Consider the following 12443-nt stretch of genomic DNA (forward strand, 5'->3'; position numbering starts at 1 on the left):
GGCTAGGATAACATAATCACCATGCTTATTATCATAAGCATCTATCTGATTGATGATAGACTTTGGTAATGCATTTTACGCGTAGGGATGCATTTTATGTGTTGAGACATTTGGATATATATAAACCACCATCTTTTCTCCGAGGCAAAATGGCCGACTGCCAAGCACCTAAGTATTGGTCCTAGGGCCAACGGATTGTTACGGATATTTGCTCTGCCCTAGAGGGTTGTTATTTTTATAGGGACTATTTAGGGAGTTTATCATGTGATTTATTGAGGGACCTTCATTAGATGTTCATCCACATAGAAATGGGATCAGTCCCGTTCTTCATTCTGAGTCCCCTGATGGCCAAAATCTGTGGATCATGAGATCATACCATGAGATAATGCGCTGAACTCTTTCTGGGAGTCCCTAACCGGCTATTACCATCCGTATAAAGATTAATTACCTACTAGGTTATCAAGGAGCCCTGTGTGTCCTGTCAGAATACATTAACATAAAAGCCTATATATCCTAATCTCAAAAACCTGCACACTCTATAAATCACGCGCACTCAATTACTGCCAGTTGGCCAAGACCTGGCCTTAGGAATGCCTGGAATCTCCAGAATCTATTAGACAAAGAGTCCTGGATTACAGGAGATGATGATGATGTCAGAAGGGGTTTTCTAGGAAATGTCCGATTTCGTGGAACTTGTTTTTGATCGAACGCATCCACATTTCCCATGATATCGGGAAAGAGGTGACGAGTCACACCATCACTGGTAAAGGTCAGTATTCACCGATCCTGTGCATGATCCTTATCTTCAGGAGCCATTTGCCTATCCCATGCATGGTTAAATCCTCTCGCTGTGTTAACCTCGGCCATGTGACGGTGCACGATTATTTTAATGTGTAGGTTAGAGAAGCCCCGGTGAGGAGTTTGGCCACCCATTGGGAGAGCGTGCAAGCAATAAATTAATATCCGCTCCTAAAATATCCGAGATACACTTTTTTGGTAACAGGCCGAGGGTGTAGGCTTGTTGAGGCATTAGTGCTACATATTTAATCATTTATTTTTTTTAGTTCAATTTCATTTCTTTACATTTTTTAATATACTTTAAAGAGAAAATTGTTCCCATTTTATCACAAATGTATCTATTATCGTCATACCTGGGAAGTTCCCGGGTCAGCCTACCCTCTTTGTAGGGAGTGGCTTGGTGAAGTTCCCATGTACAAAGCCACCAATAAGCTACAGGTACCATAAGATTGTATGGGAATGGGAGGAGATTTGACTGTGGCATGGCTAAACGCTGCTTCTGCATGCCGGAGAACCAGCAGAGACCCCCAGAGACCCCAGGAAGCAGCACTTCACCCAGAGACCCGGGGAGTAAGCATATGGTTATCTCCCGTGTCTAGTTCTGAGGTTCTGCTAAATGTAGTATTTTCACCAATTACGTAATTAATTTGGTTTGCATACTTGGTAGACTACAGCGATCTGCATCAGGGTTAATAAACATCAGATTTAAGTTGCCGTTTGGAATCTCTACTGTAAAGGAATCCTCCTACCACCCCTTACCCGTCCCTGGGGCCATGGGGAGACTTCCCCCGAATCGGCTCTGTGTTCGGAGCTGGCTTTTATAACATTTCAACAGGTTTATGGGTCCCAAGGAGATTTTAAAGCTAAGTCCCTTTTATTAGCTGTTAGTGAACGTCCAGAAATTGGCAGAACAATTTGTTGATCCTGTAGGATATTATGTTTAAGGAACGAGGCGGCGATGTTAAAAAGACGGGCCATTCCAATCCATTAGGGCGTTAATACGAAGTTCCACATGCAAGCGTTACATTATGTTTCATCAAACAGGCCATTAATCTTTGGGGGCAGCCACGTGCCACCATTTACAACTGACACGACTCCTGACACGTGAAAGGCGAGCCCATCTGCACAGATCACTTGGTCAAACATTTTGTTTTTATTAGCGATTTCCCGAGCTTACTATATCAAGATATGAAAGAAAAGTTAAATACACTAATGCCAAATTGGGATGATTATTCCTCCCCATTATTTCCTCTTACCTATTGTTAAGTTGGCGATTGTTGTTGATTGGTTCCAAGGCTAAGGCTATAAGGCGTCTTTAAGCGAGGCCAGTAAAATTATACTGGTGCGGGGCTGTTCGATGTTTTGTCTCCCTTTATATAAGCCTTTGAAGGCTGGAAACCTAAGCCTAGGGGCCAAGTTGAACCAAGTTGCCCTGTGAAAAAAAGGGGCCCAAGACATATGGCAGAGAACACTCATAATGTACGTGTCCACCGCTAGAGAAGGAGCACAGAAAGAATCAAAGGTTATCATATAAATGCTCCCTAAAGTTATTTTTACGTTGGACACCCTGGTGGCTACAAGCGGAACTGCAAGTAAAGCACAAAAAAAACCTTTAGGTTCTCTCTCTAATAAAACACAGCAGTCTACTTAAAAGTGTACCCAATATTCAAGTATATATCTAGGATGTCTCCATATTAACCCTTCTATCACGACACACACAAGAGGGAAGAAGAAGTCCGCACTCCTGGGACCCCCTTAGACCCCCACCCCCCCAACCATTGCATCAGCATTCTCCGCATTCATTATTATTACTGATTTGTATAGCGCCAACATATTCTACAGCTCTGTATATAGTACAAGGTTTTCCTGTTGGAACCACGTGTCCGATAGTTAATAAAGATTATTTTTTATCTATTTATACAAATTATTTTGATGTTAAGGACAGTAAGACACTCCTACCCAACAAAAATTCCAAGCTCCAAGGGGTTATAAAGGGAGGAAAGAGGGGCACAAAGAGAACATACGGAAGTAACACGCAGACTAGATGGTGGGTCGTTTTTAATACACATAGGGATGGAAACAAGAGGGTGAAATATTACAGTTTAACCCCTGCAAGTCAATATGAAATTGCACTCTCAATAACCTCCCTAACTTGGGGGTGCAGCGTCCGTCACGCTTATGTTATACAAAATAAAATAATAATAATAATTAGGTTTTATTTACCCAGCCCCGCTACAGTCAGGCTCCCGTACAATCTGCAGATGTGTCATTAAGAATAATTTTCATAAAGAAGTGAGTTCACTCGTTCTGTCGGTTTAGATTTTAGAAACAAACTGAATTTGGTTTAGAACTTTTGCCAAGACTAATTATTCCAAGTGCACATCGCTGACTTGGCAGTGACCGAAATCATTAGGAAATAATAGAACAGATGATTATTGACTTGGCTAACTAAAGTCTGCAGAATGCAATTAATTGTGTTTTTTGGCTAGTGTTCCTTCTGCAGGAAAAAATATAATACAGAGTGATGGCTTATGTACCTTATCATGCCATATATTCAATCAGCAATTTTGTAAGTTATTATATACACAGAGGTACCTGGGAGCTGAAGGAGTTTGACCTGGAGTCTCCGGGGCAGTTTCTGCTTTCACTGGTCAGGTGGTAATGTGTGGCCACGCCTATTCCCTGCCCATGTTCGACCCACTTTCATTTGATCCCACTCAGTTCCCTCCCATGACAGGCAGTCCTAGGTAGCCATTGGAAAAATTCCCATGGAGATAGGGGTATAAAAAGGGGCAGGAGCAGTAGTATACGTGAAGTGGTATTTCTTCCGATGTCGCAGTGATACCAATTTTAATTTTTTAATTGTGTTATGGTTATAAATTCAGCACTCAATGTGATGTTGTTTTAAAGAAGTTACTTTGATGTCTGTTAAATGCCATAATCCCTTCCTGCAGTGAGCAAAACGCGATTTTACACCAAGATCGGTGAAGCGGATAGCAACTAAATCTAATTAGCCATTCTTCCAAATTTTTTATTTCTAAAGAAAAGGCAGATGAGGTTCACTACTGATAAATGTAAAGTAACGCATTTGGGGGGGGGGGGAACATGTACGGTAATTATAAGTTAAATAGGCTCTGACTGGGAAAATCATCAGTAGAAATGATGTACAGGTACTAGTTCTCTCCATTACATTTTTAGCTATAAGGAGCATCTAGCTTTATTTACCACTAAGTGGTGGTCCAAATACAATCTAAACATACAAGGTCTGTTTGAGGCTCTAGCGGGGGTGGAAATATTTGCCCCATAAACAGAGCAGATGACAAAGAGCCACATATTCTGATTAAAAGGACCAGGGTTCAATCTTAAACATAGAATCACATTATATAGTGCAGCGCCAGGGCTGGATTAAGAGCATCGTGGGTCTTTTTATGGAAATAAATAAATTAGACACCTTGGCATCTATGTGTACTCGATAAAGTGTCATCAATGCTCGGAAGATGATATAGAATAGAATATTATGTGATAGGATTGGGAGTAATCAGTACACTAAAAAAAAAGTCATCATACACGGGATGCCTGAAGCCACAATTTAGCGCTACTGATCCTTTTTAATAAAATATGCAGATTGAAATAGAGTTACTAACACAAAACCTTTACTTTTCCTCTCACTGATTTCTGGGCCTAGAATGTTTTTTTCCTCTAAAGTGACTACAAATTCAGGAGGGAGTAAAAATGAAATAGTTAAATTTATTCCTATAGTAAGTAAAACGCCAGAAAACAGATGACCAAATAGACACCAACACACAAACACACACCAGGACAATCTCTGCCTCACCAATGCCCCAACACACACACCAGGACAGGCTCTGCCACACCTACACCCAAACACACACACCAGGACAGGCTCTGCCACACCTACACCCAAACACACACACAGGACAGGTTCTGCCACACCGACACCCAAACACACACACACACACACACACACACACACACAGGACATGCTCTGCCACCCACACCCGGAAAGGCTAAGCTACAACAATAAAAAAAATATTTTCAACACAGCCAGCACTATGTGTATTCATGCCCCCAGCCTGCCCCTCCATTCAATATTGACGCATGAAGTCTAAAAGCAAGAGGCTTTAACTTTCGGTGGGTATGTGTAACGCTTTTGTAACAAAGTCCCTATGAGTTAGACAGTATTAAAATGTTGTGAAATTACTGAAATTATTTAATCGGTATTATCGATATCATGGAGAAACGTGAAGACTCAAAAGTAAAAGACTAAATAAAAGCCCCAAAACAGCTAGCATTATTTAGCAAGGATTTTTTGTCTGTCACTGCAATACAAAGGCTCCAAAAAGACACACTTCCATGATTCTTATTATTGCAGGATTAAATAAAAATGTCATTTAGCCAAGAGTGGAGATTAAAAGAAAATTGTCTAATTTAATTAGATCTGTTTAGCTCAAGCTATAATTACTACCAGATCTTGTGATTACAATGCCACCGCCAATGCTGCCGACATAGAGTTTTAAAAATTAATTTTATTATAAAGCTTTTTAAAACCATTTGTCTTATCTCAGGTGCCTTTCCTATGTAACCTTTATATAATTCTTATCTTTAACCTTTATATAAAGGGTTAATTTATGTTCTAGTTAAAAAGTTTTGTTTTCATAAAAGCGAGATACAGATTTAGCAGATGTTAGGGATAATAAACTACAGTATTTATACATAGAACAGGTCAGACATTAAAAGTATAGAAGGCACCCCTTTCGCGGTGGTAGTTTGGGCTGAAAAGATTCATGATTCCTCATGGCGTCTAAGACATGCACAGACATTAATAATAGAGTCTGGAAAGTTTCAGTCATATTGAAGAAGTCAAGAAGATGATACAAGATACATGGATTATATCCCCACACCATATGATCATAGGATCTGAGATGTGTTCTTTGACTTGCTGTTCCATCTAGGGGGGCTCATAAAATATCACCAGATAAGTTCTGCGTCATGGAGAGGGCCGTATAAGAAGCCTATCTGGCTTTTTTTTTTCTCCTGTCACTCAAAACTGCATTAAAGGGTTTATTGAGATACTACAGCTGTTTAGCAACAGAGTTCTGTCTTTCTTTCAAAGCTCCTCCTCTATGTATTACATCACAGTAGTCTGACCTATTACAGCCTCTCCCAGTCCCCTTTAAACTAACAGACCTTCAAGCAAACACCCCTTTCTGTGATGTCAGAACAGAGCAGTGCAGAGGGAACAATTTAAGAGATTGCGCTGAACGCTTTTCAACATGAAATCACCGGAAAATGGTACATTTAAGTATTTAGGAAACTTGGGAATATTGTCTGAGTGGAACAGCACCATTAAGTGTTTTGGATCACTAGTTTGGAAAAATATTTGTTTCTACAGCAGCTTTCACAGAACTTTTCCCAGGTCTCAAATCATCCAACCAGATATTCATTAACAGGGGTGGGTTGGCCTAGGGGGCAGGGGGCCAATCAACTCCTTGGCAGGCCCAAATTGTCCCCAAAGGGCCAAGGCAGAACGGGCCACTCGGTAAATGTGAGACTGGACGGGGTAAGAATTTGTATGTGTAAGTGTGTGTTAGAAGAAGTATGTATAAGCATGAGTGTGTGTACTAGTGTGAGAGTATGTGTAAGTATGTGTGCGCTAGCATGAGTGTATAGGTTTGTGTAATTGTGAGAGTACATATATTTATATGTGCCACTATGTATGTTAGTTCTCGGGTTGGGGGCCAGGGGCCAATGGGGTGGTGCCAGCCTTGGAGAGAAAGGGGCCAGAATGTTTTTTACATTTTAAATAGCGTAATCCATAATGTAATGCTGGTTCTGCCACAAACACAAAGTCCCTCATTTTAAACAAATATCTACAAAATAATTGCCATTGTTGAAAAACCAAATACACAATGAGAGCTTAAATAAACGTCCCCCTCAACAGATAAAATTTAAGAAACAAAATACGCACTCGGAACATATACAACAAAAGTTATATAATAACATGCAGGCCCAGGCTGGCCCTATCGCACATTGGGCAAACACCTGGATGGCTGCTGGCCGAAAGCGTCACTCACTCGATGGGCCACTCAGATCAGCGACAGATCCAGTGCTGCAGTGTGTGGCCAGCCGATGCCTCAATATACACTTTTATACATTTTTCTATTTATTTCTGCTCGTGCTATAGTATATTAATTAATTTTGAACTTGTCCAAGAGGATGGTAGATAAATGGAACAGCCTCCCAGCAGAAGGGGTAGAGGGTAATACAGTGAGAGTATTAAACATGCATGGGATAGACATACGGCTCCTGAATCTAAGACGAGACCGACGGCTCATTAAGGTTAGAGTCTTTACAGCAGGAGAAACGGGCAGACGAGACGGGGGCCGAATGGGGACGATCGGCCGTCAGATTCTATGTTTCTATGTTGTTTTTCATCTAACCTCCTTTGGAATCTTAAGATTTAGTTTTTACATTGGTTACAGGAATATGTCGCCGTGACTTAACATGTAACAGTACAGGACCGCGGCACTTCTTCGAAATACTTTTTGTTGTCTTTGCCTAATAATTTTTCATCGTTATCTCTAATAAGATGAATATAATCCTTGCTTCCTCATGTAGACGATTTGTCAAAGCAGCGATCATACATTGTGTTTGTAACGCATTGGGTCGACATTCCTGAGTAAACGATCAGATGATGAATCGGAGATGATTTTCCGTTATTGATTAGATGTGTCTGTCTGAGAATGTTCCTGATTATCTCATTGTTCGTCGTGTGCTACGAGATGCCTGTTTAGGGTTTAAATCCTGAAAAAAAAAGAAAATTGGCTGTCAAAAAATTCACAATTAATGTGCGTTTCCCATTAAATGATTACCGTTAGTTTGAAGGTTATGTATAAAACATGGTTCTGGTTTAGAAAGTGGTGTTAATACCATAGCAACCGACAGAATGCTCCTCCGTTGTGTTAATTCTTTGTTAGTCATCACGAGGGAGACAGAACTGAAGTTATTCACAGGTCAGGCGACGCTTTTTGTTTTTTTAGGACCCGTAGAAGAGCGGGTGATTCGACTTGTGAACGGCTCTGGGCCTCATGAAGGACGCGTGGAGGTTTATCACGAGAACCGCTGGGGAACGGTTTGCGATGATGGCTGGGACAAAAAAGATGGTGACGTGGTTTGCCGGATGCTGGGCTTCAAAGGAGTTGAGGAGGTTTACAAGACGGCCAGGTTTGGTCAAGGTAAGAACGTGAATATTATCGCACCTACCTTATGATGGAGCAGTTGGCGCACCTAAGAGACCTGGGGTACGGAGGTCCTATAAGTAGCCTGGCCATGTGTGACAGGTAATCCAATTTCAGGACACTGCGAGGAATGAGTATGCAGTAGGACCGGGCTGGCGATCACAATACAGCACTGGCACTTTAAGGCCAGCGGCCCCCCCTGATGACGTAAATGCTGCGAATGGCTGGAACAGCAGACTGGGTTAGTGTGTGGTGCTGTTGGCAAGTGGCCCACCAGGTATTTGCCTGGCGTGGCAGATGGCCAGCCCAGACGTGGTATGCAGTAAGAGTCACTTCCATTTATCTTCTCGTAAATTCGGCGCAATATCAGTACCATTCCATTGCTAACCTTAACTGGCGCAAGAACCAACAGAACCCTAACTCTCTGTCCCCTTTACGGTCTCCATTACTGTCTCCATTATAAGACGACCCTCAACCATCATTGGCAAGAGCATTTTCTGCGTATACACATGGGGGGTCTCATTAGACCCTCTGGAACTCTCACACGGGCCAGCGCATGCGCAGTGCCAAGCATTGTTTAAATGCCAATCCCTTAACTAAAGAACATGCAGTAAATTTTCCATGCATCAAAAAAAATAAAATAATAAAAAATGATGGAGAGACTGTTCCTTTAATTAAGATCAGACACAGAAGACGGAAAAACTGTGACATACCCGGCCATTAATTGTGCCCATTCACTCGCAGTGATAACCCTGTCTCGATAACCAAAACCACATGCGGTGTCGGCTCCGCGAATTCCGCATCCAGTCACGCAGGAATCGCATAAACCTCTTCATCAGAACAAAGAGGGGGTTTCACAGATTGGCAATAGATTTTTTTAATAACAAGACCTCAAAACCCAAAACGCATAACATTTCTTTTTTTCCAAGGAAAGAACAGCTTGAAATTCATTGACAATAATTAAGAACAACTTTTTTTCCTTAAGAGAGTAACGTCACAAGAGCAGAGGAGAACATCATGGTTCCCGAAGGTGTCTTCATCAGGATTTATTAGTTCGCCGGCGTGTTTTTTAAAAAGCATTGTGGGAAATATCACTCATACGACATACACTTCCTTTATCTGTTACATGAAGTTCCGAATGAATGATCCTTCACACATTAGAAATATTACATGACGTTCGGAATGAATGATCCTTCACACATTAGAAATATTACATGACCTTCCGAATGAATGATCCTTCGCACGTTAGAAATATTACATGACGTTCCGAATGAATGATCCTTCACACGTTAGAACTATTACATGACGTTCCGAATGAATGATCCTTCACACGTTAGAACTATTACATGACGTTCCGAATGAATGATCCTTCACACGTTAGAAATATTACATGACGTTCCGAATGAATGATCCTTCGCATGTTAGAAATATTACATGACGTTCCGAATGAATGATCCTTCACACATTAGAACAATTGTTTTTCAAGGGCTTGTGATGTCTGTCATTTATTAACATGACCACCTACTTATTAATAATTATATTTATATTTTGTTTCAATTATTTCCTATTTCATTGACATTTCTTCGTAATGTGAGCTACATAATAGCAGAAATGTTAAGCTAAACTGGTCAAGCACCAATGGCATCCCCCCCCTCCATGGGTGCTGTTTGGTTTCTCCAGTTCTTCATTTGGTCCCAAATCCCTGTGCCCTCCTCTCCCTGCCTGGTGCCCCTCTTTTCTAGGAGCTCAGAATGTTTGCTGGGTATCACAGGGTTCTAAAATCATGATAACTGATCCTTGTGTTGAGTTTAGGTTAAAGTCTGTAGGATTACGAAGGTGTTCAAACCAGTTTGGCCAAGCTAGGTTTTATCGTTATTCGATCATATGGGAACCATTTAGCCCTAAACTGTTTGACCTACAAGGCACGGGGGTGGTTGAAGTAATATCCGTATGCCTTTCATGTCATGAATCCGTTATGATTTGTTAAACTTTCATTTCATTCCCTTGAAATTTTTTTTGGATGGGTTGGAATTCGGTTACAGTGTTAAAAAAAACAAAACCGTGAGCTTTAAATTGGTTTATTTCGTAGCGCTTTCCGTTTTGATCTTCGAAGGAACAGAATTAGCTTTCGGCTGAATGAAGGGGCAGGCCCTCTTTAACCTTCTAAATAAATATATTTTCTTAAATAAATAATATTTCTTTTACGAAGGTTTGTAGGACCTTAAGCCTTAACCCTCGGTAGCTTTGACTTCAAAAACATTTGGCTGAAACGGAAGGGATGGGCTGAATCCTCATCTAAAACGTAATAGTGAATTAGTTTAGTTTATTCCTATAAAACACGTTCCTTCTGTAGACATTCCAAACTCTTGACAGCCGTTTGCTCATCTGCTCCTTTCTGAATTTTTACATATAGATAGATAGATAGATAGATAGATAGATAGATAGATAGATAGATATGTTGAGGGAAGAAAATTCTAGCCGTTAAAAGTAAAACCCATCAGACTTTGTTAATTTGGATCCCTGGTCTGCTGTCAAACTGCTGGTTATATCAGGAGATCACATCATAATATTATCACTTTTTATATTCACATTTTATTTAGAGAGCTCCAGCAGATTCCATAACTCTATTTTAATAGAAAAGGGTGAAAATTAGCAATAAGATTGCAAGCTTACACTCTATTAAGAGGCTGAGGGAGAATGAGAAGAAGAGACGCTGCTTGGATGAGGATGGCTTGATTGGTGAAATTGAGATACACTATATAGACAAAAGTATTGGGACACCTGACGTTACACCAACAGGGACTTTGATGACATCACATTCTAAATACATAGGCATTAATATGTAGTTGCCCCCCCTTTGCAGATATAATGGCTTCCATCCTTCTGGGAAGGATTTCCACAAGATTTTGGGGAGTTTCTGTGGGATTTTTGCCCGTTCATCCAGTAGAGCGTCTGTGAGGTCAGGGACTGATGTTGGACGAGACGCCCGGCTCGCAATCTCCGTTCCAGCTCATCCCAAAGGTGTTGGATGGGGTTGAGGTCAGGGCTCTGTGTGGCCGGTCAAGTTCTTCCCTCCCAAACTCATCCAACCATGTCTTTAGGCCGGAATAGAAAAGGGCCTTGCCCAAACTGTTCCCGCAAAGTTGGAAGCAGAACATTGTACAAAATGTCTTGATATGCTGAACCTTGGTCTTGGAGATGTTGAGCGTCTGGTTTCTACAGAATCCGTCCATGCGTTGGTTACAAATATTTAAAGGGACGGCTGCTATGCATTAAACTACATATGACGACAGCAGTGTTGGTTGTCACCGAGCGCCTGTAGTTCCCTAACAGCTGCTTGCTACCCTTGTACTAAAGGGTTAACCCACAACCACCAAAATAAACGGCTCTTCTGGGTAAGAAAACATAATAAAAATTGAGTTTTATGGTGTGAATAAATGTTATGAAATAATTTACATTTCAGTCACAGGGAATGTTTATATACGTAGAGAAAGCGATGCCGGCCCGACACGCAGTGTTTACTGTGAAGGAATTCCTCGTTTCCGATAATTACAGATACGAAACGTGATCTCCCATCGTGGCCTGACTGATCCGTCAGATTTGTAGATAGGGGCCGACGGATCACAGCGCGTGCGTTTCTAAAAACCAAAAATTAAATATTTGGATAAAAAGACATATTTTACATTTTATTCTAAAATATTATTTTGACCGATAGTTAGGCTTGACATTTTTATGGTGTTATTGTTAAGATGCAATATAAAATGTGTGGTCTCAATTTCCGTTTTAATTTTCTAGAACAGATGTCGACATTACAATTCACGTTATGGCCAAAAATAACTTGTTTTATAAAACTCTTGAAACGAGATTTTAAAATAACAAAAACAAGGAGGAAAGGCAGTTTCCAGACTTTTTCACCTAACACGTAGTAGAAAGAAAATAAAAAAAAAACAAAAAGTATATGGAGATTTTCATAGGTCTGCGATTTGCCGGTCCACAGCTGAACCAAAGATTACCAAAGATGATTGGCCAGACAAATATCTAAAGGTTTGTCAAGTTATAAATCAATTTAGAATTTATTATATTTAATTTTTTATAAAAAAATTATAATATAATAATAATATTAATAATAATAATAATTATTATTAATAATTATAATAATAATAATTCCAAATGTTTTACATTCTTAAATAGATTTTACTAAAGATTCCTATTTTTATAAAAAGAAAATCTAAAAATTATTTTTTTATGGTGAGGCATGTAGGCTCTTATGGGTAGCCCCTTCCTCTAACGACCTCCAGAGGTCCTTCTTTTTATGGGGAAGGACAAAAGATCTGACCCTCCTGTAGGCTTTTTGGCAGACGAGGGAAGGAAGGGGTCGCATCTCCC

The 12443-nt window shown here is 40.4% G+C and overlaps 1 protein-coding gene across 1 annotated transcript in view; it reads left to right on the plus strand.

Moving 5' to 3' along the window:
- The window catches only part of SCARA5 (scavenger receptor class A member 5), a 96688-nt gene that overhangs the window by 81165 nt on the left and 3080 nt on the right, over positions 1-12443 (plus strand). The window contains exon 8 of the mRNA XM_053460614.1: positions 7860-8054. Coding sequence (XP_053316589.1) covers positions 7860-8054 — 195 coding nt within the window. The remainder of the gene's footprint in view (positions 1-7859; positions 8055-12443) is intronic.

This window comes from Spea bombifrons, chromosome 3 (genome assembly GCF_027358695.1).
Source record: "Spea bombifrons isolate aSpeBom1 chromosome 3, aSpeBom1.2.pri, whole genome shotgun sequence".
NCBI classification, from domain to species: Eukaryota; Metazoa; Chordata; class Amphibia; order Anura; family Pelobatidae; genus Spea; species Spea bombifrons.